Source organism: Canis lupus, chromosome X (assembly GCF_011100685.1).
Source record: "Canis lupus familiaris isolate Mischka breed German Shepherd chromosome X, alternate assembly UU_Cfam_GSD_1.0, whole genome shotgun sequence".
Classification (NCBI taxonomy): domain Eukaryota; kingdom Metazoa; phylum Chordata; class Mammalia; order Carnivora; family Canidae; genus Canis; species Canis lupus.
In genome coordinates, this window is record NC_049260.1 from 11,185,306 (window position 1) to 11,212,884 (window position 27,579).

The following is a 27,579-nucleotide window of genomic DNA, read 5'->3' on the forward strand; positions in this document are numbered from 1 at the left end:
GAGAGAGAGACAGAGAGAGAGAGGCAGAGACATAGGCAGAGGGAGAAGCAGGGTCCAAGCAGGAAGCCCGATGTGGGACTCGATCTTGTGACTCCGGGACCATGCCCTGAGCCAAAGGCAGACCTTCAACCACTGAGCCACTAAGGCATCCCACAGTTGATGCTTTTAAACCTAAAAATGTAATGAGGAAAATTACCATCAAGTAGGCAGTTGAAAAGAAAACACATTTCTCTTTGAGAACTATCACATAAATTATAAATTTTATGAACATTTTTAAGTTTTTTATGCTATCTTAACAATGTTACACTCATCAAAAAAAACCACATCCCAAATATCATTTCTGTACAGTTAAAAGACACAGTTTGCAAACAATGCAAATAACCATATCACATAAGATAACCGAATGTGTTAACAGCATCTATTAAAAGCTGTGGGTGGTCTATTGAAAGTGCCTAAAGACGTTCTTTCTGGTTCAGGGGATTACTTAAGGGTTCTAATTATGTCTCTCTCTCAAACCTACCAACTTAATCTGGTTTTCCCATTTTCTCTTTTCCCCCCAATTTTCTACCCTGTTGACTCAACCCTGGTTTTTTCCTCTCAGCCTTACCCCCTCTATAGTGACAATTCAGTAATCAGTCAGTGACTCAAATTGACTGCTACCACAGCCAGGCACTTGAGATCATGCTTCCCTGAAACAGGAACTCATACAGACTCTATAGCCAAAATAAAAGCCCAGAAAGAAAAATAAGAGATTCTATACCATGGCTTAAAAAAATATCCATAGGAGTAATAGAAATAAATTTTAAATCTTACTTTGTAAAAACAGTGCAGCGTTAGGACCTTAAGGAAGTCACTATTCCTATTCCAAGTACAAAAAACGAGAGAATTAGTAACGTTATAATGAACACAAGAAGTAAATAATAGCTATCAGTTTTTCAGGCTTATAGGCCAGGCACAGCACATAATTTCATTTAATCTTTACAATTGTTCTTTTAAAGTAAGCACTTTTATTATCACATCTTCCAACTGAGAAAACTTTCTTATTTTAACAAAGGCCATAAAATTTTCCAAGGTTATTAACACTAATTGACAGGGGCACTAGATTTGGAAGAGGGCCTCTTTGATTCCTAAGCCTACACTTTTAACTACCACACTGTCCAGGCATATATCCCCTTACACTGAACTCTCAGCAAGGCAACCAGAGAGAAATAGTAAAGTAGAATGAAAAACAAAGGAACACCCATGGCATCAAAAATGGCAAGATCTCATTCTTTTTTGTCTCAGTAATATTCCATTTTAAATATTCACATACACACACACACACACACACACACCCCATCTTCTTTATCCATTCATCTATTGATAGACACCTGGGACCTATAGGACATTATATAAAGTGAAATAAGAAAAAAATAAATGTTATAGGTTTCCACTTACACATGGAATCTAAAAGACAAAATGAACAAACAAAAAAACCCAACTCTTAAATACAGAGCACAATCCGTCAGAGAAGAGGTTAGTGGGGAAACGGGCAAAATAGATGAAGAATATTAAGAAGTACATACTCCCACTTATAAATAAGTCATGGAGATGAAAAGTACAGTGCAAGGAATGTAGTCCATAATATTATAATAAAGGTGTATGGTAACTATACTTACCATGGTGAGCACTGAATAATGTATAGAATTGTTGAATCAATATGCTGCACACCTGAAACATGTAACATGTCAATTATACTTCAATAGTAAAAATAAAGTTCAAAAAAGAATACAGGCCAAATCTAACTGCAAAATAAAATTACAACAAAAAAGGAACACCCCTTATAGTGAACACACATATAAGAGAAAGAGGCTGATTTCTACTCAGTGGCTATACATGCAGAGTCACTCTTTTAACAGCTATCGAAATCTCAGCATATGCTATGAACTGCACATGGTTGGAGAGCCTAAGGAACCATGTGAATGGTGAGCCTTCTCTGCCTTTTAATAGAAAAATGATTTCGGGCAAGTTATTTAATGTGCCTCATATCCACATATAATGGGATATAATAACAGTATAACCCCACAAGGCATTGAAATTAACTAACATAAACCACTTAAAATAGAACCTGGCACACAGAAAGTGCTCGATAAAGGTTAGCTACTACCCTTGTCATTATCATCATGATCATCATGGCCAGCTCTGGTTTATGTAGTACCTAACCTTTGAAACCTCAGAATAGTCACATACTTAGCAGTTTGTGAATGCTGAAAGGTCCCTTTCCACTATAAGTAACTAACTAACTCATACTCTTTCTTTTCTCCTACTTGTGGATCATTTACACCAGGAAATTCAACTACTTCAGAAATAAAACTAGGTCATTTGCAATTAGGTAATAATGCTTTCCTCTGTTGAATGAAAAACAAACTGCAAAGGCTTAGGTCTTGTTCTTTTCTTATAAAAATCTACCAAGAGTCCAATTAGAAAAAATTATCACTGAATCATCTACAAATTTAACTTAATGTAGCATTTCGTAGAAATGACTTTAATTTAGAGGCAATTCAATTAAAATGCAGACTCGATTAGTCAGCATCTACTTTCAAATTGGAGATGCTGTGGCTTATTGCCTGATTTCCAAATACATCATTTGTTGTAGTTTTAAATGATGTTAACAAATTCTTTGAAATTCCTTCCATCAAGAAGTGGCACTTAATTCTCCTGTCTTTGGGTGAGGGCTGGTCATTATGATTCACTTCTAACCAACAGAATATGGCAGAAGGGACGTGAGATTTCTGAGACTGGGTCACAGAGTATTATGGCTTCCTTGTTGACTTGCTCCTTGGATCACCTGCAATGTGGAAAGCCATCTGCCATATTATTAAGAGATATTCAGGCAGCCCCATAAAATATGCATACAGCAAGGAACTATGGCTTCCTGCCAACAATCACCAAGTGACTGGGGCCTTTTGCCAAAGCCATGTGAGCGAGCCTTCTTAGGATCAGATCTTTCAGCACCAGTCAAGCCTTCAGATGATTCAGCCTCTTGGAGAGAGATCCTGAGTATCAAAAGCTCTTCTCTCAGCCTCTTGGAGAGAGATCCTGTGTATCAAAAGCTTCTTAAACTGATCTTCCTTACTCTAGTCTCTCTCCCCTCAGATCTGGTACCTGTCCCCTACCTCAAAAACCTTGCATGTACCCTCTCCCCCTTCTCAATACATCTATGATCCCTGAATTACTTCCTAGAAAGATAGACGCTAAACACTGAATTGAACATATGAATGACACAGAGACAAAAGATTGCAAACCACTGCTATAAAGTTTGAATCGTGGCATTCAAAGCCCTGATATAATCCTAACCCAACATGCTTTTAGTGTGAGCTCTAGGCAAAAAACAAACTTATTCTCATGAGTTTAGATTCCAATAGATTTAAATGATTGTTATATGAAAGGTCTTTATTTTTAAATACTACAAAACCAGGCACATTTTAAATGTAAGCTATTTAAAATTGATCACCTTCGGAGTTAAAAATTAGAAGTCATTAATATATTTATGAAGATAAATTTTTCCCTCAAACTTTCTATAATCTTAAGGCTTATTGAATTTGCATACCTGTGTACATTTTATTTTATACTGATACAACATCTGTTTTAAGAGAAGAGTTCTTAGTATATGTCATAAAACAAATCTTTAAGCCTACGGACTAAATGGTAATTTTATTTTTTTAGATAGAAATAATATGGAAACAAATGAAACTAAGATCAATTTATGGGTTCTAAAACCAATATAAACAAGCTCTGATTAATCATATCCTGATTATCAGGGCACCAAGCTTACTATTCCAGCCTATTGGTCATCTGACTTTTTACTTATCCTTACAACAGTGGCTTACACTGTTGTGGCTTACACCTTTACAACAGAAAAAAAAAACATAACTTAAACCAGTTAAGCTTTACTTCCTATTGCAGCTAATGGGGTGGAGAGGGGGTTGGAAGCAGATTATTTATAAAATACTACATAATTAATTTGAGCTTTTCCTGTTCTGTATTACCATATATCAAAGTTGACTGTATGTATTTTGTGCATAAAAAGAAAACAGAAGAGTATAGTAGGGAAATAATACATGCTAACAAATAATAGTAGGTTAGCAATAAATGATCACCCTCATCCACTCTTCCCTATCATCTTCCTATCAAATAAACAGTGTTCCTTTCAAATGCTAATAAACTCCTCTGGGTGTCATAAATTTCAGAACTCTTCATATAAACTACCTATCTGGTTGAGGAAGATCCTAAAAGAGCACTACATTATCTGCAGATAAAATCTAAAAATATGGCTAAGAAAATATATCAAGTGTGACCAATAGAGAGTATCTTTGGAAAAAAGGTCGAATTAAGACCCTCAACTAAAAACTTCAAATAATAATATTAAACATAATTTTATAAGCATATTACCGATATAGGTACTTCTCACAACATACAGGACATTATTTACCTAAGTAAGTTAACTTGGCTACAGAATAAGTCTGCTTTTAAAATGTTTTTCTACCTACGTAACTGGAAATCATTTGTTAGGGCCTACCCAGAATCAAGCTCCATTTTCCCTTTTCCAACAACACTTAAGTGTATCTGAAATGTAGGTGAATGCTGGGGAATGGTGATCCACTAAGAGAGTTAGGAAAGACTAAGTTAAAGGTTTTTTATGTCATCCTAAGGACTTCTAACTTTCTCTAAGCAAGGATACACCTCTGAAAGATTGCAAAAATAGAAATCACAAGATTGTACTTCTGAATTATAAAAGATCCTAGTGACTGTTAAAGATGGGGTGAGGTGAGAATGGTGGCAGAGCCATCAATTAGATAATTATGAGCTCGTAATTAAAGGGAGAGGTAACTTTGGAAGGCAATTTGGCAGGCACCTGAAATACATATATCCAGCAATTTCATTTCTAGATATGAACCCAGAGAAATAATCCTACATAATAATGGACAAAGACATTGGTCTAGAATGGTTACTGTGCTATTTGTGATAGTAAGAAAAGTAAAAACTTCAATGACCATCAGTAGGGGAATGAATAAATACAGATGGAATATCATAGTATAGTTAAAAGAAACAAATTAGATGTATGCATACCAGTATGGCCAAATCTCAAAAATCAAATGGAAAAAAATTAAGTTGCAGAAAAATGTATTCTCCAGTACATTTATCTAAATCAAAACACTTAAAACAACATTACATATTTTCTGTTTACCTACAAAGGCTACATTCCCTGAGTGCTTCTCTGCGCCAGGTACTATTCTAAGCACTTTGGACTCATTTATTACTCAGTACATTATTATGCTGTAGGCAACAGTATCTCATTCTACAGATGGGGAAACTGAGGCATGGAGTTTAAGGATCTTCTCAAAGGCCTAAAAATAGGAAGCGACAGAGCCAGGATTCAAACCCAGGCATCCTGGTCCAAAATTTCAAAAGCAAAGATTCTGTAAAGATTCAATGCAAATTCCGATCACTGTTTATTGTGGAGAGAGAGACAGGCAATCAGGGTAGGGGAGTGAAGCCAGAGGGAGACTTTAACTATAGCTGTAATGGTATTTTTAACAATGTATTCCATTATTTTCAAACAATGTGTCCATTTTTCCCATAAAAATGTGTAGCATATCAAAAAGTCTTGGACAAAGATTCTAAAGTATCAATTATGGTCGATTATGGATGGGGGAAGTATGGGGGTTTTCTTCCTGCAATTTCTTTGTAGTTTTTTTTAAAGGTTTTATTTATTAGAGAGAGAGAGAGAACGCGCGAGCAGGAGGAGGGGGAGGGGAGAGGCAGAAGCAGACTCCCTGCTGAGGAAGGAGCCCTATGCGGCTGGACCCCAGGATGCTGAGATCATGACCTGGGCCAAAGACAGATGTTTAACCTATTGAGCCACCCAGGCAATCCCAGTATCTCTCAATTTAAAAAAACAAAAAAAACAAAAACAAAAAAAAAAAAAACCTGTATTCTTGAATTCAAAACGATTTCAATATTTTAGCCGACAACCGTAAAATTGCTCCAGTGCCTTTATAAACCTAAATCTTTCTCAAGTTTAGCACTTCCTGTCATTTTGCTCTGGATAACTGTCATAGGGGCCGCCCTGTGCGTTGCAGGCTATTTAGCAATACCCACTAGATGCCAGCACGCCCCCCTCCCCTCCCCTCCAGAAGCTGCCAAACGTCCCCAGGGAGACAAAATTGCCCCAGGGTGAGAACTACCCTAATTAATAAACTGTAAGATGCCTTACATCATTTAACTTTCTATACAGCTGCCTTAGTTTACAGATTTCAAATTTATAATCCTCGATAAGTTTCTCGCACTGCAAGTGGGAAAGATGAGGCGAGGGCGAAGAAAGTTTCAAGAGAAATAATTCTACACGGCAAGCCCTTAATACCTAGTCACCATTCCAAAGAGTGATGGCCACAGGCTCCGGCAGACTCGCTTCCACTCCCCTTATCCCGCAAAGATGGGAGTGAAGCCAGCTCCGCCGCCAGCCACAGGTAAAGGACCACGGGCCAGCCCTACCTCACCGCGCGAGGACCTGCGTCCCAGAGCCGCCACGTTCGAGACGCCCTGGGCGGGCGCAGGGTCCCGGGGCTCCAAACCTCCCGCCCGCGCGCTGCATCCTGGGAGATCCGGGCCGGAGGCTGCGTCGAGAGCAGAGGAGGCGGGGCCGGCCCCGCCTGCGGGGAGACGGTTGCCAAGGGAGGCTGAGGGGGCGGGGCCTCCGGGGAATGTTGTGAAGCTAAGGGCGGGCGCAGCTCGCTCGGGCGGAGCTCGGCGCGGGAAGCTCCCGTGATCCGGCGGTAGGCGGAGGCGGGTCCGCAGTGCAGGGGACGTCGAGGGAGCGGAGCGCAAACGAGAAGCTAATGGAAAGCCAGGCTGGGGCCTGGTTCCGCCTCCACACCCAGGCGGCCACATTGGATTGGGCAACGCGGCGACGCTTCCGCCCGCCTCCCGGTGTCACGCGACCGTCTCCACCTCCCGCCCTTCCCTCTCTACCTCCCGGCCCGCGGGGCCAGTGATGAGATTTTCGGACAGGTGGGCAAGTGGCCACGGCGATCGAGATCTCGTCCACGCCCGCGACCATGGCCGAGGTGAGGGGGCGACCACACGGCTGCCGGCCGTCCCCCCAGACCCGGAAGCTTCCTCTGAAGCCCGGGGGCCGTGCGCCCAGGTGCAGGTGGGCTGGGCTGAAGGGAAGCGGGATGGTGCGCGTGGTATCTAAGCGTCCCTTCGTGTCTCCCTTTCAGTATCACGCCCAGAATAAAGCCAAGCTCATCTCTGAGACCCGGCGGAGATTCGAAGCCGAATATGTGACAGGTGGGTACCGCGTTCTCGATGTTGAGGCAGGTGTGCAGCGACGGTCCCTAACTTTGCAAAGATCTTTGCAGGTGTCTCTGGGGAAAGGCTTTAGGGACCATTTCGACCCTCACACGGATAATGCCCTACACGTTCCCAAGGTTTTCTTCTCCATACACGCCATCCACGCTGCTCCAATTGGGCAGGTGATACGCCCATTGCTTCCTAAAGGGTTAATGTAAGTTGGAAATTGGTGAGTTTCTAGCATCTCGAGTTTATGGAACTTGCAGGACACTTTCAAGGCCCACGGCACAGGTGACACTGTCTAGTGCAGTTTCTCTGCTGACCTTTCACCAGCAACAGTAGAGAAAAAGAATCTGGAAACGGCCATAATGCTATTCACGTGTACTTAATTGGGAATACAAATTCCTTAGATATTTTGCCTGATTCCACTTCATACAACCCAGTATGCTACCCACGGAGTAGGCCTTCCAGTGCTGGAACAAGTTCTCTTTCATCCTACACTGCACCTAGCTAAAGCACCTATACCAAAGTCCAGAATTGATTTATTGGTTGAACATTATGTGTTCATATGGTTGGACAAATGTCCCAGATACTTGAAACTGATGGCTTAATCCTTGTATAGTGATTTTTTTAAACTTGCAGGATAATTTATTATAAGTCTGAAATGTTGAATCTTGACCCTGCCACTTAATAGCTTTGTTGTCTTTTCTAAGCCCCTGTTTCTTATCTGTGAAATATGAATAATTAGGTTAGGATAATTAACTGAAAAAACATATCTGACTGTCTAGCATGCGGTTAACCTATTGTAGGCTCTCAACGAATATTTTGTCTCAAGTCATTTTGGTTGCTGTAGAAGGGGTTAAGCTTCTGCATCTTAACTTTAGGGCTCAGCAGAGGTTCTCTGCAACTTTAGAATGCCCTAGATTAAATGTCAGTGATGACCTAGAACAAATAAGGAAATGTGTTCCAGATAACCTGGTCACTAAATCTTTTCATCCTCCCTGTCAATTTCCTTTACATCCCAAACTTTGCACTAGAGAGTTGCAAAAGCACTTGATTCACTTTTAGCCCAGAGATCTCATTTAAATAATATAGCTGGTTCCAGGAAAGAGATAATTCTAAAATTGCTTTCTATAGAAATGTAATTCTTAGAGTTACATGGTGTATAGTATTTTAAGAAGTAACCCAAAACTTGACCTAATGCACTAGTGTCTTCCCAATAGTCATGTACTTATGCCCAACAAAGGAAGCAGGATATATGTATACGTGTGTATGTATGTATATATGTATACATATATGTGTGTGTGTGTGTGTGTATATATATATATATATATATATATAGTCATAGAAGTTTAGCAATAGAGAAGATAGTAAGTTATCTTGGTCCAGCCTTCTCATTTTTAAAATGAAGAAAGTAAGATCTAGAGAGATTAAGTGATTTGCTCCAAATCCTTGGTCTTAGTGGCTAGGCCTGAGCTAGTTTTCTGAATTTCACCATAGTGAAAATCTTTAGGCAACACCATTGTGTTGAATTAGATCATATCACTCCCCAACTTGAAAGTCTTCAATACAATCACATTGTGTTTAGAATAAAAATCTCAATTCCTTATGGTGGCCTACAATGCAAGGCCATGCATGCTGTAGTTCTTGCCCACCCTTCCATCCTAATCTGTAACTACTCTCCTTGTTTAGTACAGATTTCACCGCTGCCCACAGTAAGTAACATATCACACATTGCAAACTAGGACACACTCACACATATACACATAACTGGAGCAAAAGTTCATTAAAGAATACTTATTCTGAAAACCTATGACTCCGTGTTGCAGTGATCCACAGTTTGAAAAACATGACCAGCCACACTGCTTCTTTTATGTTCTTCCAACAGACTGAATCTGTTTTTATCTTGGGACCTTTCCACTTCTCTTTGTTTGGAAGGCTCTTGCCCAGATAGTGTGCACAGCTAGGTCCTTTTTTTCTTTTCCATCTTGGCATAAATGTATCTGAGAGGCCTTTACTGATTATCAAATAGCCTCCCCGTCTTGTTTATTTTGTCTCCTTTACAGCTCTTACCATAACCTGTATTATTGTGTTCATTTGTTTACTTGCTTATTGTTCATTTCCTCCGTAGAATGTATACGGGTCTGGGGCAACCTGTGGACATTAAGAGCGGGGACTGACTCACCTCTGTATACCTTGCACAGTTTTCAATATATACTCAATATAGCAATGCTTAAATACATATATAGGGAGATTAATCCAAGTCTGCATTATGAGTCGTCCTGACTCTCCACCCCTCTCCCCAAAGTCTGGCAAAGAGCAGCCCTCACAATATGTTTCATAAAGATGAGCATTCTTTCAAAGGAGAGCACTGAATGCATTAAGTATAAGGAGGGTTTTGACCTGAAATATACACATTCAGGTACATGTGAATGCATGTGAGCAGGTTATCTGAACAGGTATTGTAAATACTAATTTAATTAAAGACTTGCTCGGGAAAGAAAAATAAAAACCTGTGAAGACTTTCTCCCTTTAAAGTATGTTTCTTGAGATACTGCATCTCAAAGTAGGAAAGTAGGAAAAATGGTAAAAAGGTAGTTTTGATCTGCTTGTGTTCACCCTTTCAGGTTTCCTTTTTAGAAATTAACTCAAGTGCTTAGAGAACCTGCACTTTCCTTCTTCCTTTGTCTTTCACTTCACCCTTTCTATTTTCACTACCATTTTTTTTGTTTCAAAAGAGGCTTAAGCTGACTTGAGCAAACATGTGATGTTTTTCCTGAAGGAAAATAATTATCTGCAAATATGTCACTTTAAGCACTGGCTGTACTCCAGAAACCCTTTTGGAGGTAGGTTCTTGGGAATTCCAAGCACATTTTTGTTTCCTTAAAATTAAGTTGCCAATTATGGATAGATTTGTAGCTGGCAAAAGGAATAAAAGTGCATAATTGTTTTATGCATTACAAATGGTCCTTTTTTTCCTCCTTGTTTCTGTGAGAAATTCCATGCTGAGTCTCAAATGAGGAGCATTTCCCGTTCTCTCTTCCTCCTTCTGGTGGCCAAGGCAAGAGACTACTCTCTTGTGACAGTAATTTATTTGGTTCCTCAAATACTCATTCTGCGCTTAATTCTGGGAAGCAGTGTGTTAATAGTGGAGAAAGAAGTGAAGAAGGATAGAGCCTCTTCCTGACCTACTACAATCTAGTAGAGGTGTTAAAACAGAGCTATTAGAATTCAGGCAAATTGTATCAAGAGGAATAAGAGTGCTAAAATCATTTCCGTAGAAGTCAAAGACAAGGAAAAAAATCACACGTGGTTGGGGTGATTGGGTTAGCAAGGAGTGAGAAAAAACTTCATAAAAAAGGTGGTGTTTTTGGGGCACCTGGGTGGCTCAGTTGGTGAAGCGTCTGCCTTCAGATCCCATCAGGATCCTAGGGTCCTGGGATCTAGCCCAAAGTCTGGCTCCCTTCTCACTGGAGAGCCTGCTTCTCCCTCTCCCTCTCCTGCTCCTCCTGCTTGTGCTCTCTGTCTCTATTTCTCTATTAAATAAATAAAATCTTGAAGAAAAAAAAAAAAGGTGGTGTTTCTCATGAACTTTGGAAAATGTTTGAATTTGGCCAGGTAGAGAATATGATCCAGATGGATCAGATATTCTGAGCTAAGGCACTGTAGTGAGAAGGTACAGAACATGGTCTGGAAGCCATGGGGGGTCCACCTTGATGAACCTTAAGGAGGGTAAGCACACCCACTAAAGACAGCTGGGAATGTAGTGTAGAGAGCTTTGAACAAAAGCGATGTTTCTACTTTAGTGAGTTTGGAAAGCAGTTGAGGGGTTGGTGGGCTTTCTTATTTTAGGTTTGTTTTTTGACTTTACAAGTATATGAATTCATTTAAATGAATTTGGATGATACCAAAAAAGCCCAAAGAGTCCCCCATAAGCTTACTATCCAGAGATAGCTCTGCTAACAGTGGATGCATTTTTTCCATTTTGTTTTTGTTTTTTTTAATAGGCTCCACACCCAGTGTGGAGCCCAATGCGATGCTTGAGCTCATGATCCTGGGATGGAGACCTGAGCCAAGATTAAGAGTCAGACACTTAACCAACTGAGCCAGCCAGGTGTCCTCAGTCATTTTTTCCTATGTGTTAAAAATTTAAAGAGTAGTTAAAAGACTATTGTGTATGTAATTTTAGGGCTTGCCTTTTTTAATTGACACGATCAATTTTATTTCCCGATATTGATGATGTAAACTGTTTTACATTACTATTTAATACTTAGTTCAATAAATAAGAGATCATTTTCTTTTATCTTAAATACTCCCTATTTGGATATTTAGATTTTTTCCAGTTTTTTGTTAATATGGTTTTTTGTGCAGTAGTTTAGATTGTTTCCTTAAGATTCATGTCTAGAAGTAGAATCATTGGTTTCAAGAGTATGAATATTTTTAAGATACTTCATATATGTGTTTCCTTTTCCTGCCCAGAAGTTGCACCGAGATTCATTCCCACCAGCATGTGTGATAGTGTTAACCTCACCACAGCCTTACCCATTTGTCTTGTCGTCGTCATTCCTTAACTGAGGGTTCTTTGTTTCAGTTTGCATCTAGTTACTAGTGAGAGTAAACGTCTTTTCATGTATTTGCATCGATTTGTAGTTTAAATTTTTTTCATCACTATGGCTTCTACAGCTGGTTTGAACTTCTCTTGTTTATGTCACTTCCACTTTTTTCATGTTTTTAATATATTGAAAACTACCCAATCCTTTGTGGTTTCTTTCATTGCTGTTAAGTTAAATAATTTTCTCTCGTCCGATAATTTCCTAGTCCTTTAATTTTTGTTTTGTCTTGATTTATTATTTTTTACAATTTGAAATATCTCATTTTAAAGATTTTATTTATTTATTTGAGAGGGGGGCAGAGAGAGAGAGAGAGAGAGAGAGAAAGAGAAGGAGCAGGGGGAGGGGCAGAGGGAGAAGCAGACTCCTCACTGAACAGGACAGGAAGCCCATAGGACCCAACTGAGCTGAAGGCAGACACTTAAACAACTGAGCCACCCAGGCGCCCCTTGAAATATCTTTTAAGTACAAACTGTATGAAACATGAATGAAGTGAATACCCATATACTTATCACTCAGCCAAAGAAGTAGAGCTTCCTGTGTACTCCTAGCCCTGCCATTCAGGGGCAGTGACTTGTCCTGCATTTGATGTTACTCATTCTCTTGCTTTTCATTAGCTTTACCACCTATGATGTATCCTTCACCAGTACTTCATTAAGTTTAGCTGTTTTTTAACTTTAAATAAAAGCTGAATATATTTTTCCATGACTTGCTTCTATTACTCAAGAGTCATTCATATTGTCAAACATAAATGGAATTGATTGCTTTTTATAGCTGTGTAGTAGTGCGGGGAATGAAAATATCAGTTGATGGATTTGGGATTGTTTCTAGATTTTGCTGTCATGTGCAATACTACTACAAACATTTTTAAATATGTCTGGTGCCTAGACTTTCTCTAGGGCAGTGGTCCTCAAAGTTGGTCCAGGAACTTTAGTTCCTTGAGACCATTTCAAGGAGCTTGAGAGGTCAAAACAACTTTTATAATAACATCAAAGTATCATTTTCCTTTTTCACTGTCATTCTCTCACAAGCATACAGTGGCATTTTCCAGAGTTCACATGGCATGTGGTGATGTCATTGCTCTGACAGCTGATAGAATGTGTGCTTGTGTGTTCTCATGTTTAAAACTTTCCTCAATTCTAATACCTAATAGAGTAACTACTGGTAAATATAACCCATATAAATAAAAAGCTCTTTGGAGTCCTCAGTTATTTTCAAGAGCGTAAAAGGGGCCCTGGGATCAAGAAGTTTGAGAACTGCTGCTGCTCTAAGGTTTGCACCCAACAGTGAAATGTGTGGGTTATAGATGAGGCACATGTTCAACTCTGCTAGGTAATACTGAACTATTTCCCAAAGTGATTATACCAGTTTTCATTTTAGCCAGAAATTCGTGAGTATCCTTGTTTTTCCACACTCTAAAATTTGGTGGTGGTAGTGGTTTTTTTTTTAATATTTGCCCATCTGATTAGGGTGTAGGGATATCTCATTTTGGTTTTAACTTGCATTTCTTTGGGTACCAATGAGATTGAGCATTTCTTCATATCTTTATGGACCATTTGGTTTCTGCTCCATGAAAATCACTTCTTCAGGCTCTTGTCCCTTTGTTCTTCCATACAAATTATAGAGTCAGTTTACCGTGTTTCTGCAAAAAAACAACTATTGTTGGGATTTCAAATGGAATTGTGTTGAATCAGAAAACCAATGCTGGGGGATCCCTGGGTGGCGCAGCGGTTTGGCGCCTGCCTTTGGCCCAGGGCGCGATCCTGGAGACCCGGGATCGAATCCCACGTCGGGCTCCCGGTGCATGGAGCCTGCTTCTCCTTCTGCCTATGTCTCTGCCTCTCTCTCTCTCTCTCTCTGTGTGACTATCATAAATAAATAAAAAAAAAAAAGAAAACCAATGCTGGGAGGCTTGACATCATCAGGGTTGTGTCTTCCTATTTAAGAACCTGGTGTAACTGCTAAACTCTTCCGTATTGAAAGATTTGTAATTTTCTCCATAAAGGTTAACTCGCTTTTGTTAAATTTATTTCTGGGTACTTACATGTTTTATTTCTGCGGTTGCTTAAATGGTATCTCTTAAGAATTTCTCTTCTAAACGATTGTTTGTGGTTAACAGAAAGTACATTTGACTTTTTTACATTAATATCCAATTGGAAAGCCTTACCAACTCTTATTAATTTCAATAATTTATCCCTAGATTAGTTTAGAATTTCTGTGTAGACCATGATATCACCTTGAAATAATGACAATTTTCTTTCTGACTTCCCAATTCTTACAACTTTAAATGCTTTCACTTTACACTGGCTGGATCCTTTAGAACACTGTTGAATTGAAGCAGTAATAAAAGCCAACTTTTCTTATTCCTGATCTGAGAAAGATAGCCTCAAACATGTCACCATCAAATATCTCTGTAGATATCCTTTATGAAAAATGAAGAAGTTTTCTTCTACTTCTGGTTTGCTAGTTTGGGGTTTTGTTTGTTGTTTTATCCTTTGTTTCAGATCTTGCATCTGGGATCATTATTGTTTCATCTTAAGTATAACCTACAGATTTTCTTTAATGTCTTTGTCTTCTCTTTTTTCCATTAAGCAATTAACCTTGAAGAATGCCTTTATTTTATTAGGCTGAAAGAGAAAAAGTGATTAGAGAAGTAGAAGAACCAGGATGATCTCTGAGACAATTTCAAGGACAGGATGATTACCAGTGACTGGAAGGAACCTCTATAGGTAAAGGGTACATAGAACAGGGATTGTCCTTACCAACTGCCTTCTCTGGAGAGGAAGAATGGAAGGAAAATGACATTTAAAGTGTAACTACACTATTGGAAGTTTTACATAAGCTCTCTAGATTATGAACCACCCAAGGGATCCACTCAGGTTTTATTCATCTTTGCATCTTTAATAACCTAGCTCCATTTTGAGCTAGCATGTGGTGGGAGACCATAAATTAGCCCTCAGAGCTAATGAATTATGTGTTAGCCTCCAATAGTGACAGCTTTTAAAAGATAGGTAGATAGGCACTTGATTTTCTTAAATTTTGTTCCATCTTTAACCTTCTCAAGTTTAACCTTTTAAAATTGTCATGATCAGAATAAGAGGACAAGATTTTAGGAGTTTATCAATTTTTGTCTTTATTTTACATATCTAAAAATACCAAGCCTCTATCATAGAGAATATAAGATTGTAAGTTTTTACATATATTTATTAATCCAATTAATTAATGTGTAGTGTATTATTAATTTCAGAGGTAGAGTTCAGTGATTCATCAGTCTTAAATAATACGCAGTGCTCATTATATCAAGCTATTAAGGCTTAATGTCCATCACCTAGTTACCCCATCCCTCTATCCACCTCCCCTCCAGCAATCCTCAGTTTGTTTCTTATGATTAAGAATCTCTTATGGTTTGTCTCCCTCTCTGATTTCGTCTTGTTTTATTTTTCTCTCCCTTCTCCTATGATCCTCTGTTTTGTTTCTTAAATTCCACATGAGTGAAATCATATGATAATGGTCTTTCTCTGATTTACTTATTTCCCTTAGCATAATACCCTCTACTTCCATCCCACACCATTGAAAATGGCAAGGTTTCATTTTTTTTTTGATGGCTGAGTGGTATTCCAGTGTGTGTGTGTGTGTGTGTGTGCGCGTGTTTGCATATACACACCACATCTTCTTTATCCATTCATATAAGATTATAACTTTACATGAAGTCTTGAGTGGTAAATTGGTTATGGGGTAAAGAATTGGTAGACCTGCTTATTTTTGAATCTTTATTCTCAGTAATGACTGTTATCAGTGCCTGGCAAATATTTTTTGACTTATCTCTTTAAGTTGTTGATACCTATTCTTCCCATATGTTTATCATGAATGTTAAGTCAGATATGCAACTTTAAAGAGTCTGTTACTAGTATACTGTCACTTCTAGGATATCAGTTTGTATTTAGTCAATTGTTATTTGAAAAACTTGCATGAGAAGAGTGGTTTACAAAATCTGTGTCCTCTGGATGGTAGAGTGCATGAATGATTTTTCCTTACTGAAAATTTAATCTCTAACTAGAGTTTTGGTTTAATTTGACCTCTAGGAGGTAGAGTAGAGCTCACAGAACTTAAAATATTTCCCCGGTAGCCATTTATCAAGGAATGAAAGGACAAAAAATGGCTACATTCCAATCTAAACTATTTTTAGCTGAATTTGTGTTGACTGTAGAGACTTGGCATATATCTATAGAATTTGTTTTATATTAGTTACTTTATATTTAGTAGTTGGGCCATGATTTACATTTTTACCTTTACCATTATACTACTATATATTTACTGATATAGGACATTCATAAACAATTGTTTAAGTTTTTGTACAGGCATCCAACTCTTAATTTTGACTTGGGTCATGATCTCAGGGTTCTGAGATCAAGGCCCATGTCAGGCTCCATGCTGGGTGTGGAGCCTGCTTAGGATTCTCTCTCTTTCTCCCTCTCACTCTCTCTCAAAAAAAAAGTTAAAAATAGAACTACCCTTCAAACCAGCAATTGCACTACTAGGTACTTATCCAAAGGATAGAAAGTGCTGATTCAGAGGGCTACACATACCCCAATGTTTATAGCAGCACTATCAACAATAGCCAAATTATGGAAAGAGCCCAAATATTCATTGGCTGATGAATGGATAAAGAAAAGTGGTGTGTATGTATATCTATATATGTGTGTGCACACTGGAATATTACTCAACCATGAAAAAAGAAGGAAATCTTTTTTGCATTTGCAGCAACTTGGATGGAACTAGAGTGTATTATGCTAAGTGAAATAGACAAATAAAAATAAAATGAGATAAAACAGAGAGGGAGGCAAACCATAAGAGACTCTTAACTCTAGGGAACAAAGTGAGGTTTGCTCAAGGGGAGGTGGTTGGGGACGATGGGCTAAATGGGTGTTGAGCATTAGGAGAGCACTTGTTGGGATGAGCATTGGGTGTTATAAGTAAATGAAGAATCCTAAATTCTACTCCTGAAACTAGTACTACACTATATGTTAACTAGCTTGAATTTAAATTGAAAAAAAAGAAGCTTGGGATCCCTGGGTGGCGCAGCGGTTTGGCGCCTGCCTTTGGCCCAGGGCACGATTCCGGAGACCCGGGATCGAATCCCACATCGGGCTCCCGGTGCATGGAGCCTGCTTCTCCCTCTGCCTGTGTCTCTGCCTCTCTTTCTCTCTCTGTGACTATCATAAATAAATAAAAAAATAAAAAAATAAAATAAAAAAATAAAAAGAATAAGAAAAAAAAGAAGCTTAACAAGATCTGAGCATCATGAAGGAAAAAGCAATTAGTCCCTAGGCATATTGTAATGAAAATGTGAGAACACCACAAAGGAAAAAAAAAATCAAACAATCAAAAAGAAGGGACAGATTATCTATAAAGGAACAGAAATCAGACTGATACTTGATTTCTCCTCAGCAACAGTTAATGCCAGGCAACAGGGAAATAATCTCCTGCAAGTGCCAAGGGAAATAGCTCCTCTTCTAGAATATTTAGTCAAAATTGAAGGCAGTGTTTTTTCCAGGTATGCAAAGATGACTGTCCCTAATAATGAAGTACTAGACTACATCATGAATAAGTATACAAAACCCAGAAGAAGGCAGAAAGATCAAGAAACAATAAAAAGCAAAGAAATGGGAAAGCAAATTTGTAAAGAAAAAAAATCTAAGTTAATAGTAAAAAGAATTGTGACAGTATTAGCAGGTAAAGAGATTGAAAGGACTTGTATTATTTAGAAGGAGGGTAGAGATACTAATTCTAGGTTTTGTCAGTAAAATGTGAATATTTCAAATAAGGGTAACCACTGAAATACAGAAATAGAATAATTTCCAAGCCAGTGGAGGAATGAAAAGGCGAATGAAGAAAACATCTCTCCAATAGGATGCAGGAAAGGAGGAAAAAAGCAGCACAGCAACTAGAAAACACAGAGTAAGACAGCTGAAAGAATCCCAACTTTATCAAGTTACCATAAATATAAACAGATGTATACTTAATAACAGAGCAGAATTTTAAAAATCTTAATTGCATTTGTACTTACAAGACACTAACCTAAAATAAATTAACGTAGAAAGGTTGAAAATCAGGAGATGTAAAAAAGTGTACAAAACAGGGTGTACTAACCAAAAGTGATACTGTGTTGGTTGCACTTTTGTTAGACAACATATTTAGGGTGGAAAACATTAGTACATTTAAAAATAGATTATACTGTTATTAAATGGAACCCAGAAAGGGTATAACATTTAGAACTAACAACGTAAATATCTCACAGTATAGCCTTCACATATATAAAGCAAAGGTCCTAGAATTATTAAAGAAATTCAAGAAATCCACAAACATGTTGAATGATTTTAACAAATCTCTTTCAGAAATACGCAGAGCAAGCAGGCAAGAGATTCTTAAAATTTTGTTTTGTTAAGTAAACTCTACCCCCCAACATGGGGCTCAAACTCACGAATGACCCTGAGATCAGGAGTCTCATGCTCTAGCGTTGGAGCCAGCCAGGTGCCCCAAGATTTTAGATTTTAACACAATGAACAAAGATGATCAAAGATATATATGTATGTGTATATATGAATGTATATTCTCTCCTGCCCAACAAATGAAGAATATATATATACACACACACACACACACACACACACACACATATACATACTTTGGAAAATATATTTGCTCTTGGAGCTTTTGCAAACATTCACCACACATTAAGTCATAAAGGAAGTCTCAAAAATTCCAAAGCAGCTACATCATACAGGCCATGTTTTCACATCGTTAAGCAACTATATTAGAAGTCACTCCCAGGTTTTGCCACCAAAAAAGAAAAAGAAAAAAAGTCAAAATAAGCAGGTACTTAAAAACAAATCAAATGTCAGGAAACTGAAATAACACACCTCTAACCCACCGGTTAACAACTTCCCTTCCCTGTCATGTGTGTAATTCCTACCTCTGCTAAATAAATAACCCATGGGTTAGAGAGGATATCACAATGGAAATTACTAAATAGTTAAAGCTGAGCAACAGAATATCTATGATCTTATGTTCATTCATTAGAAAACAGGCCTAAATAAAAATCAGCTACAGATTCAATTCTACAAAATGAACATAAGTAAATACAGAGAAAGTAGAAGGAAACAAGTAGCAGCAGATATTCATGGTGCAGGAAAGAAGATAGTCGATACAATAAACATAAGCTGGTGTTTTGAAAGGACAAGTGAAGCAGACAAGCCTAGAATAACTGATTAAGAGCAAAGGGAAAATGCAAAGACATAGGAGAAGCAAAAAGCAGACATAAAATTAAAGATGTGGTATAAATTTTTTAAGTGATAAGAGAAAGCAATCACCAGCTTTATCACGGTAAGTTATAAAACTTAGGTTAAATAGAAAACTTTGTGGAGAAGAGAAAGATCATCTCACATTGTTTAAATGAGAATTAAAGCCCTAAATAGATCAATTAAAGAGACTGAGTCCAGCAGCCATAGGTCCCTACCACTCTCCTCCTTGCAGAGACGTGTGTGCAAATAGGGCCCAAACAGTTGACTAGTCCCAGGAATGCAAAGATAATAATCAGAAAATGCAGCAGAGGAACTTACCACATTAACAACATGCTTCTCAATGACATTTCTGAATAGGTACAGTTTCAACAATCAAAACCACATAAAAAGGTAAACATTGAAGGGCGCCTGGGTGGCTCAGTTGGTTAAGCATCTGCCTTTGGCTCAGATCATGATCCCAGGGTCCTGGGATTGAGCCCCACATCAGGCTCCCTGCTCAGCGGGATGCCTGCTTCTCCCTCTCCCTACTGCTCCCCCTGCTTGTGTGTTCTCTCTCTCTCTCTCTCTCTCAAATAAATAAATCTTTTAAAAATTGTAAACATTGAGAAGCCTTTCATGTGCCTTTTCTGTCCCTTCTCTCTTCTCTTTAGCTAACTATATATGTTTTCTCTTTCTTTTTTCTATGCTTACTTGAGCAAACAGAAATATATACGCATTAACAAAATCAAATGAGGAAAAATGTTTATTTCAACAAAGACAGAAACCACACTGGCTATAATCCAACTTTGTGTAAAGCAAACAAAACTTTGCACAAACAAAAACTTTTTTTGCTCTAAGTATATCTTCTAAAAACCTACAAATGTTAGGTTTAATTGTGAAACTTCAAAATAACTCCCATAAAGTCAAGGGAAAGACCATGATCTCTGCTATAATTTCTAAAATTCAACACTATATGAAATAACCTAGTTATCAATATGGCAAGGAAAAGAGGCATAGGGTTTGCAACTCTCGTTATTATTTGCTCATATAGCAACACAAAAATCTCTAAAAGTGCCTCATAATCTAATAGAAGAAATTTGCAACATTTTTTCTTTTAACAAGAAAATTGTGTTACTGAAAAAGATTGAAAGAAGACTTGAATAAATAAATGGAGAGATATATCATCTAAGAAAGCACAACAATATCTCTCTACAACAAACCATAGGTCAGCAAAGTTTTGTTTTTGTACAGCCCTCTCTCTAAGAATGTTTTTTGTATTTTTAAAGGGTTACTAAAAAGAAAGAAGAAAGAAAGAAAGAAAGAAAGAAAGAAAGAAAGAAAGAAAGAAAGAAAGAAAGAAAGAAAGAAAGAAAGAAAGAAAGAAAGAAAGAAAGAAAGAAAGAAAGAAAGAAAGAAAGAAAGAAAGATGAATTAGCAATCTGTGGCCTTCAAAGTCTAAGATATTTAGATATTTATCATCTGGCCCTTTACAGAAAGTTTTCCAATACCTGTAATAAACCAGTGGTTCTCAGTGTGATCCCTGGACCAGCAGCAGTCAGCATCCTGTAGGAACTTCTTACAAATGCAGATTCTTGGTTCCTGTCCATGCGTTAAGCACTCGGGGAAGCCTGGGTGGCTCAGTGGTTGAGCTTCTGTCTTCGACTCAGGGCGTGATCCCAGGTCCTGGGATCAAGTCCTACATTGGGTTCCCTGCAGGGAGCCTGCTTCTCCCTCTGCCTATGTCTCTGCCTCTCTATCTCTGTGTCTCTCATGAAAAAATAAATAAAATCTTTAAAAAAACACTCTGGGAGTGGGGTCCATTAATCCCTTTTTATTTTATTTTATTTTTTTAAATAAATTTATTTTTTATTGGTGTTCAATTTGTCAACATACAGAACAACACCCAGTGCTCATCCCATCAAGTGCCCACCTCAGTGCCCGCCACCCAGTCACCCCCACCCCCCACCCACCTCCCCTTCCACCACCGCTAGTTCGCTTCCCACAGTTAGGAGCCTTTCATGTTCTGTCTCCCTTTCTGATATCTCCCACTTATTTTTTCTCCTTTCCCCTTTATTCCCTTTCACTATTTTTTATATTCCCCAAATGAATGAGACCATATAATGTTTGTCCTTCTCCAGTTGACTTATTTCACTCAGCATAATACCCTCCAGTCCCTTTTTAAACAAGCCCTCCTGGTGATTCTGACAGGTGCTGCAGTTTAAGAATCACTGCGGTAGGCAGGTGGCTTAATGCCATCTTAAAAGGTCACCTGCCTCTCAGTCTCTCACTAGATGACTTTACAGCAATTGGAGATTTAGGGTAGGTTGTGGCCTACTAACAGAGGATGCCCTTAAAGAAATATTTTGATATTTCAGCCTCATCACTTCCATTGTTGACATTAACACACTCCGGCCAATAGAAATGGTCCAGACAATGCAGATGCTCTTCCAGGGCCCTGCCTTGACTTTAAGTGGACTAGTGCTCAAAGTCCTGGAGAAGTAAGAGGGTCAAGGAGGTTTTAAATTACTATCATGTTTGCCAGTTGCATATTTGCTGCTTTTGAACATCATTATGATATCTAGTTAATAACTGTTCTCTGGTTTTCATTATCAGAGTACTTTTGTATTTTTTCCAACCTTTATCTAAATTTTGAGCACATTTATAATAACTACAGTATACTTACAAGATTTTCTCAACTGATTAATAGGTCAATTGGAATTTAATCTTAGATTCATGGATAGCATTCTACCTTATGTTAATGAAAATTCATTTATATAGTATTTAAAATTTGCAAAGTGTTCTTGATCTTCATAAGATTGTGGGTAGGCAGACCTCATCTCCATTTTACAGAGAAGAGAATCAGGCCTAGAGTGACTTGCTGAGTCCCCATACTTAGTAGTATGGGTCTTCTCATTCCATCACCCTGCCCCCATATCCTGAATCTGGCTAGATGTGTTTTCATATTCGTTAACTTTCAAATACACTTCTGACCTGTTGGTAATTTCACCAGCTGACAAGTACAAGAGAGAAAAAGAAAAGTTAATAATGAAATTCACCGTTTTATAAGTAAAACCTGTATTTATCCTGCAAAACTTAAAAAATGTATAAAAAGTATTTAAGAGACAGTGTGAAGGGGTGTGAATGAGTGTGTGTGTTTGTACACACAGAGGAGAAAGAGATGAACAGCTGAGAGAAAGAAGTCATCTTTACCCTGAAGCATTTAGTACCATCTGAGAGCTGAATCTCCATTGCCATTTATCTTCAGTCCTTTCTCTGCCAAATTCTGAACTGTAGTATGTGTTTGGTGGCGATGCACTGTATAACTATAGGACCAATCTACAGAGCAAAATTCGTATAAGAAGAAATAAATTGTAGCTAGAGACAGTGAACCACAGGTGGTGTGTTGGTAGTTCATTAAGGTTTCTTACAAAGAAGTAGCCAAAATGAGCGTTTTTGCTATTTGGAAGAACTGCAGATTTGGGGCTTAAAAGCTTATCACTGGAGATTAATGTTGGTTCTCAAAGTTTTCCTGGTTCGCAGCAAGATGAAAGTAGTAAGGTTAAGGTGTTATGAGAATATAGACATACATACATGTCTGTGTATACAACTAATCTCTTCCTTGTTTGCATGCTTTAATTATGGAGAGGTAAAGCCAAAATGATGTCATGAGTAGGTGTGGGGACAGAGGCGTATGGGCACAAATGTGTGTTTAATGGCTTTAGTTACCTTTTGAGGGTTCCTCTTTAGTTTATTCCGGTAACATCTGGATTTACCAAAGGACTGGTTTTCTGAAAACCACCTCACACTTGAGGATTTGGTTGTCTGGGGGCTGTGCTTGAAAGCAGCAAATTGTGTTGTCATAAGCACCCTTATTGCACTTGACCATGCTTTCCTTATCTTGAATGTTCAGTTGACTCTCTTTTTCTCTCCGTCTCCTTCTCTCTCTCTCTCTCCCTCCCCTACCCCACCCCTTGTAGTCATTGTCCTGCTCCCCTCAGCCCTCCTCTGTGTCCTCTTCTGCCCTTTCATCCTGCCTCCCTCCCTCCATACAGGACCTCTTGCCCAGTCCTCTCCCTTCTCTGTCTTTTCCCTGCTCTCTCTTTCCCTGTCTGTCCATCTAGGGGTAAATGTTTAACAGGCATTTCATATATAAGTACACGTTCTGACAATAACAGTAATTAGTCATTTTAGTATAAATGGAGATTTCTAATTTCAAAGACCTGCACAAAGCTATATCTACTTTGCATTTAGTAGTAACACGCACTGTTTCTTTTAAGGTATCCCTAGTAGTAATACCAGCAGTAGTATTACTAATGATAGTAATAACAATCATGGCTTATTCTTCTTACTATGGCTAATATTTTATTGGGTTTTTACCATTTTCCATGTGTTGTTCTAGGTAAGTGGTTCTGAGTTTAATCTGGACCCTGGGGGATGCCCAGGACTCTGCAGGAGCCTGTGAGGTCAAAACTATTTTCATAATAATGCTAAGAAGCCATTTGTCTTTTTTTTTATCATGTTGACATTTGAGCTGATTACATAGAAGGAATGATGGGCAAAACTGGCTTGTCAGCCCAAATCAAGGCCAGTGGTCTTCATTGTGGGCACTCTCAGTTTAAAAAAAGAAGAAGAAACCAATTTTATTTTAGAAAGCTCCTGATAAAGCAGTAAATGATATTAAACCTTCACCCTTCTGTACATGTCCTTTTAATGTTCTGTGTAACAAAATTGTTCTGCAGGACACATTAAACACTTCTACATGTTTGAGTTGCCAGCTGAATTAGTCACATTTTTCATGGTGAGTAACCTGTGGTTATTCAGACTTGGGTATTTAGCAGAAATTTTCTTGAAAATGAAGAAATCAGCCTGTAATTTCGAGGAAAACGCTGTATTAGTGGAGCAGAGAAGGCTGTGCAGTGTGGCCAGACTGGAGGGTGCTTCTTCAGGGGACAGGTACTCTCAGGAGGCCTCTTAATGTGAAACAGTGTCAACTCTTTTATATCCAACTCATATTTATAAATTACAGAAAATTTGTACTTTGAATACCAATGAATTTCTAAGGAACATTTTCCAGGGTTTACCTACTATAGAATCAGTCATCATATAGATTAGAAAAATAGAGCCCAGATACCCAAGGTAACACTGTACAAATGCATGATTCATGGTCTAATCTTAGTGCTTTAAACTTTCAAGTACTTTCATATATACATTTTCATCTGATCTTCACACAGCCCTGTGATTATCTAAAGCAGTTTAAAGATAAGGAAATTGAGGGACGCCTGGTGGCTGAATTGGCTCACATGATCTCAAGGGTCCTGGGATCGAGCCCCATGTTGGGCTCCCTGGTCAGTGGGGAGTCTGCTTCTCCCTGTCTGTCTACCCTCCACCCCTCACCCTGCTCATGTACTTGTGCACGCTCGCTCTCAAATAAATACATCTTTTACAAAAATAAAAAGCAAAGATAAGGAAATTGGGACTCAACAAAGAGCCTTTGAATGCACTTTATATTTTCTTGCTCTTTTGGCTATTATCTCTGATGTCTTGAAATAAGAGCAAATAGGAGAAAGAATCTATAAAACTTGGCATCTAACTGGATGCAAAAAAAAAAAATGGAGATAAAGGAGCCAGGGAATTTTCTGAAGTTCCCACTTGGGCCCCTGGGAGAGAAAATAAAAATAGAGAAGGAAAAGATTCAGTTATCTTGAAAGCCTTTTCACTGGCACTAGTATAACCGGCTTTGGAGGCATCCTAAAATGTACAGACTGTGCTATTACATACAGTCTCTATATGGGAAGTTATGGCACTTTGATTAAAGGGAAAACATGCTAAGTGCCTCAAGAAAGGCTTAGTTTAAGTCCTGGGGCTGTTCACAGAGGGACAGAATTCCTTTTGGGCTCAGGGAAATTTTTGTGGAAGAGGAAGCATTTGAAAGCCTTGCAGAATAGTAGAATCTGGATGTGCAGAGGTGGTTGTGAGGAGACCAGGTTCAGTTACAGAAAAATGGAGCAAGATGTGGAAGGAGTATCAAGTACCATAGCCTGTGTGTAAGCAGATAATAAATTATTAGAAACAATTATTCCAATACATTACAGGAACTGTTGACTGCTACACACATGGTCAGTTTTCCATTTTGTATTTCATTTTTTAAAATGACATTGCCAGGGCACCTACGTGGCGCAGTCAGTTGAGCATCTGATTCCTGGTTTTGGCTCAGGTCGTGATCTCAGGGTCATGAGATCGAGCCCCACCTTAGGCTCTGTGCTCAGTGTGGAGTCTGCTTTAGACGCCCTCTGCCCCTCTCCCCTCTAAAATAAACCAATAAATCTTTTAAAAAGATAAAAATAATATTGCCAAACAAATGTCTTCTTGAGTACAACTTCTTCCTTCACATGTAAAATTTCCTTTTTCATTGACCAGGGTAAGGGTTTCAAATTCAGGCAACATGATCTTCCTAGATGTTGGTTTATAGTTTTAGAGAGGGTCATGTAAAATATTTTACTGTGGTCTTATTTTTTAATTTTACTATGGCTTATTCAAAGTAAACCTGCTATCTTTGGATAACTTTCTTCTCCTCTGAATTAGAAATTCCATCAATCCTTTACATTGTATTTTCATCTGAACTGCATCCTTCAAGTAGCTTTGTTCTATAGCTTAGCTTACTCTTGTCTATGTTTTTTTTCTCCTGGCATCAATGTTATTACTCACTGCAGAATTTATCTGACGTGGCTATTTAATACTGCTTTTCCCCTAGATAAGCCAGATAAATATGATCCACGTGATGTTGAAAGGCTACAACAAGATGATAACTGGGTTGAAAGCTACTTACTTTGGAGACATAATGTTGTCGATGAAACTCTGAAGATGCTTGATGAGAGTTTTCAGTGGAGGAAAGAAATGTCTGTTAACGGTAATGCATTCAATTTAACCTTGACAGTATACTGCCTCACGTATAAATGTTAGTTTTACATTTACCAAATAGTGTATTTGCAAATATTCTTGGCAATCATCATAAACACCAAAATATAATGGTTTATAAAAACTCACTAACGCTTTGAAAGGAGCATCTTATGAATGTCTTAAGAGTAGTATCATTCATAGGGAAATTGGATCACCAGAGAGCAGAATTAGATTCAGATTCTTTCACTCAGAGCAGAATCTCTTAATCTGTACTGGTTTAGTTCAATACCATTGAACCATACCAAGATAGCATCATTACTACTAGGCCTAGACACAGAGATATTCTTTTCCTGTTTTGTTTTGTTTTTCAGATGTTTCCTTAATGTCTTTCTCTATTCCCAGGGTCCCTTGTGCTAATAGGTACTCCCTGTAGCAGTGCTAAAAGATTGAGGGGGTCCACTAAAAAAGTAGGCTTATCCCCAAGGATGCCTATGGCAGCGTTTTCTTAACTTCTTGATTTCAAGACCCAATTCTAGATTGACATTCCCCGCCTCCCCCGCCCCCCCCACCAAAGGGGAATTTTAAATCTTAGAAGGTTTTTTTTTTTTTTAATAGTCTTCAAGTATATGAAGAACTCTTCACAGGAAAGGTTATCCATTATCTCTCTCCTAAAAATTTAACAGGAAGAATCTGGCATAACTACTGGTTTTGATGAGGTACAAAGAAGGATTTCTTGACCTTGAGGGTTACAAACTCTGGAGTGAGTGAGTCTGGAGACTTACGAAAAAAGTCCACAAATAAATTCAGAGCAGATACTCTCCCCAGTCTTTATACTTGTAGAAAGGATCCCTGAGAAAGAGGAGTATTTAAGAAATAATATGATTGGAAGTATAAAAACCATAGGTCATTTCAACAAACAGTGAAGCATTTATTAATCAAGCAAAGAAATGTAACTCATTTAGGTACAGAATGAACTCTTAAACTCAGCAATAGTTTTTTTTTCTTCTGTGGAATTGCTAGTTTCTAGTGGCACACAGCAGAGATATGGTAAAAGGGTGGTGCGGAAAAGTGAAGAATCTTTGAAAGTCCTCAGGGAACAACTGGTGAATGATACAAAAGGCTTGGTATTTGCTGCCTTGCTATGTTCTCACTCGACTGGACAGACCTTGTTTTGTTACTCCTGCTAAAAATTTGACTTTTTTAAAAAATATTTTCCATTTGCTCCAAGATTATAAAATGTGTTAGACTACTGGATATCAACCCTTGGTAGGAAAATATTTTACTAGAGAAACCCTAAGTGAGTTTTAAGTCAATCCTGAGGCTGTAATGTGGATATTTACTAGCATGTTGTCTTGAAATTGTCCAATACTGATGGTATTTGTTGAAAGCTATTATGAGAAATACAACCAAAACATGGAAATGTGTCCATATAATAATGGCTGATGAGTCAAGGGAAA

At 38.3% G+C, this 27,579-nt stretch overlaps 1 protein-coding gene and 1 long non-coding RNA gene across 3 annotated transcripts in view; one reads left to right on the top strand and one right to left on the bottom strand.

The window, feature by feature from the left end:
- Positions 1-26: 26 nt before the first annotated feature.
- Positions 27-6,790, bottom strand: LOC111094729. Its single transcript, XR_005386158.1, has 4 exons — positions 6,535-6,790; positions 1,659-1,710; positions 814-859; positions 27-171 (listed from the first exon to the last, which is right to left on the bottom strand). It is a non-coding gene; the product is annotated as an uncharacterized LOC111094729 (long non-coding RNA).
- Positions 6,791-6,811: 21 nt separating this feature from the next.
- MOSPD2 (motile sperm domain containing 2) overlaps positions 6,812-27,579 on the top strand; it is a 53,274-nt gene continuing 32,506 nt past the window's right edge. For both annotated transcript variants that reach the window (XM_038586862.1, XM_038586861.1), the window contains exons 1-3: positions 6,812-7,106; positions 7,263-7,332; positions 25,977-26,132. In XM_038586862.1, the coding sequence (XP_038442790.1) occupies positions 7,098-7,106; positions 7,263-7,332; positions 25,977-26,132 (235 nt within the window). In that variant the 5' untranslated portion in view covers positions 6,812-7,097. The remainder of the gene's footprint in view (positions 7,107-7,262; positions 7,333-25,976; positions 26,133-27,579) is intronic.